Genomic DNA, 2,171 nt, shown 5'->3' with positions numbered 1-2,171 from the left:
TCAGATGCGATTCATGAAAAACTATGGAAGAGTGGCTCCTTATGCTCCTGCCTACGCTATGAATGATGAATTCTCAAGGGTCTTGCATCAGCAAATGGAGTTTTTCTCCAGTAATCCTAGTGCAGACACACTCAACCGTGTCCGAGGAGAAGTTAGTGAGGTAAGATTACTTGGTCACTTTTAACCAACTCCCAAAAGAAAGAACATGAACAGGAGCAAAAAAAGAGAATTCACTTTATTAGGGATTGAAATGTTGTTTTTGCTTTAGTCGTTTATATTCTATGTGCCATGTGTATGAAGATGGTTATATCTTCAATTTTTTTGTATGTAAATCTTAATTATATGATTCATTGGGAAGATCAAATGTATATTGTATATAGTGACCAATAATACTGTATATTTCTTGGTTTTAGCTGCATTTTTGTAGGCTTTTTAGTTCTTGCAGTTTGCTTTTAATTTCGTGTGGCCATCTTTGATTATCGAGCGTCTGTAGCTGGAGTATTTTCTCAAAGGTTTGCCATGTGTTAGAGGTTGATCCTTTTTATTTATCTGCTATTAACTCTATCCTCAATTTAATATACCGAATAATCACTTTGTCCTTGTTTTAATATGCCCTTCTTCTTTTGTACTGTTAAAGCATAAATTTACTTAGTGAAATACGTAGCTGCTTATTTAAGAAATTCTCGACAATAAGGTATAAGCCAGAGTCCCCCACCTTTTTCCCTGAGCTGGTGCCAGTGGCAACTGTCTCAGGTTTTCAAATGGTTGGGCCTATGAACATCAATATTAAAATCGTGATGAGTCGAACACTTTACATTATGTAGGTGAAGCAAATTGAGATGCCTCAGTTTTCGTTTCTCTTTTGTTTTTGGCTCAACAAGAATCCTCAGCTCCTTTGCTACAAATTATATGCATATATGTTGTAAGCAGGAATCATGTTCCAGCATAGCAGTTTCTAATATGCGTTGTTTCTATTATTTTTGTATAACATTGTGCAAACTTTTATAAAAAAGTCATATTTCTAAAATTATTATAAAATGTTACAATATAATTGTTAATTAGCTCCTGTCTTTGTAGTGATGTTAGAATTCAGGGAGCCTTAGCTGCTCTATCCTGCGTGTGATATTGTTGACTTTATGATGAGCTTACTTGCTTGTTCTTATCCTACTACTATGAACCTGACGCCTGGAACATGGTCTTAAGGTACGCACAATAATGGTGGATAACATTGACAAGATACTAGAAAGAGGTGACCGGATTGAGCTTCTTGTTGACAAAACAGCGACCATGCAAGATAGTGCATTTCACTTCAAGAAACAGTCAAAGCGCCTTCGTCGAGCTCTGTGGATGAAAAATGCCAAACTCTTGTACGTATTTTAATAACCATCTATTTTTGTTAAACCTCATATAAGAGCTCAATAATGGTCTATAAAGACTATAAAGTTCGTGAAAGCAAGAATGCAAATGGCAGAGCTGTATTGATCTATGCACTGTGAAAGTGTGTGTAGCTTTGAGCATGTCTTTGTAATCTTGTGTTTTGGAGATTTTAATTCTGCAAGCTTTATTGACTAGCTGTAAGGGTTTACATTTCATATTCTATTTTATTCCATTGAGCTAATTTCTTGCACATTTTGGATTACCTAATCGAACGTTGAATAATAAATAGAAAGTTTGAGACAATCTATATGATTGAGATGAGAATAATAAGTTGTTTTTTGCGAAAGCTGGATATGTAAACTTTAGAGCATTCAGTAAATGGTTAACTGGTAAAATGTAGTAGCATCATCTACTTGTTCACCCCATCAAGATTTACTATTACTTGATTGCATAAACAACTGAGGTTTGGGTTGATGATGAAAAGGATAGCGATAGATGAAAATTATCAGATATTCACAATCCGAAATGTAGTAACTCACATATCCCTGCTTTCAATATATAATATATGCACAATGACATAGGAGACTTTTTTGATTGCATCCGTCCTTCAGAACTTCGAGAAGTAATTGTAGTCATGAACATTTGACGTATTAGCATTTAAATTGGAAATATTATGTATATGTGCATTTACGTGTGGAGTTATCTAAAAAAATAAATCTTATACACCTGTACCATTTAAATCTTAAGCCCCCGTTTGATTCCCATTCTTATAAAAATGAAAATGAAAAATATAG

At 34.3% G+C, this 2,171-nt stretch overlaps 1 protein-coding gene across 1 annotated transcript; it reads left to right on the top strand.

Moving 5' to 3' along the window:
* Window positions 1-4: 4 nt before the first annotated feature.
* On the top strand, window positions 5-1,592 carry LOC111389348 (vesicle-associated membrane protein 714-like). Its single transcript, XM_023014268.1, has 2 exons — window positions 5-160; window positions 1,204-1,592. The coding sequence occupies exons 1-2, from the start codon at window positions 5-7 to the stop codon at window positions 1,378-1,380; spliced, it is 333 nt and encodes a 110-aa protein (XP_022870036.1). The 3' UTR covers window positions 1,381-1,592.
* The last annotated feature ends 579 nt before the right edge of the window (window positions 1,593-2,171 follow it).

This window comes from Olea europaea, unplaced genomic scaffold, assembly GCF_002742605.1.
Source record: "Olea europaea var. sylvestris unplaced genomic scaffold, O_europaea_v1 scaffold5858, whole genome shotgun sequence".
NCBI lineage: Eukaryota > Viridiplantae > Streptophyta > Magnoliopsida > Lamiales > Oleaceae > Olea > Olea europaea.
This window is presented reverse-complemented; position numbering and strand designations above follow the sequence as displayed.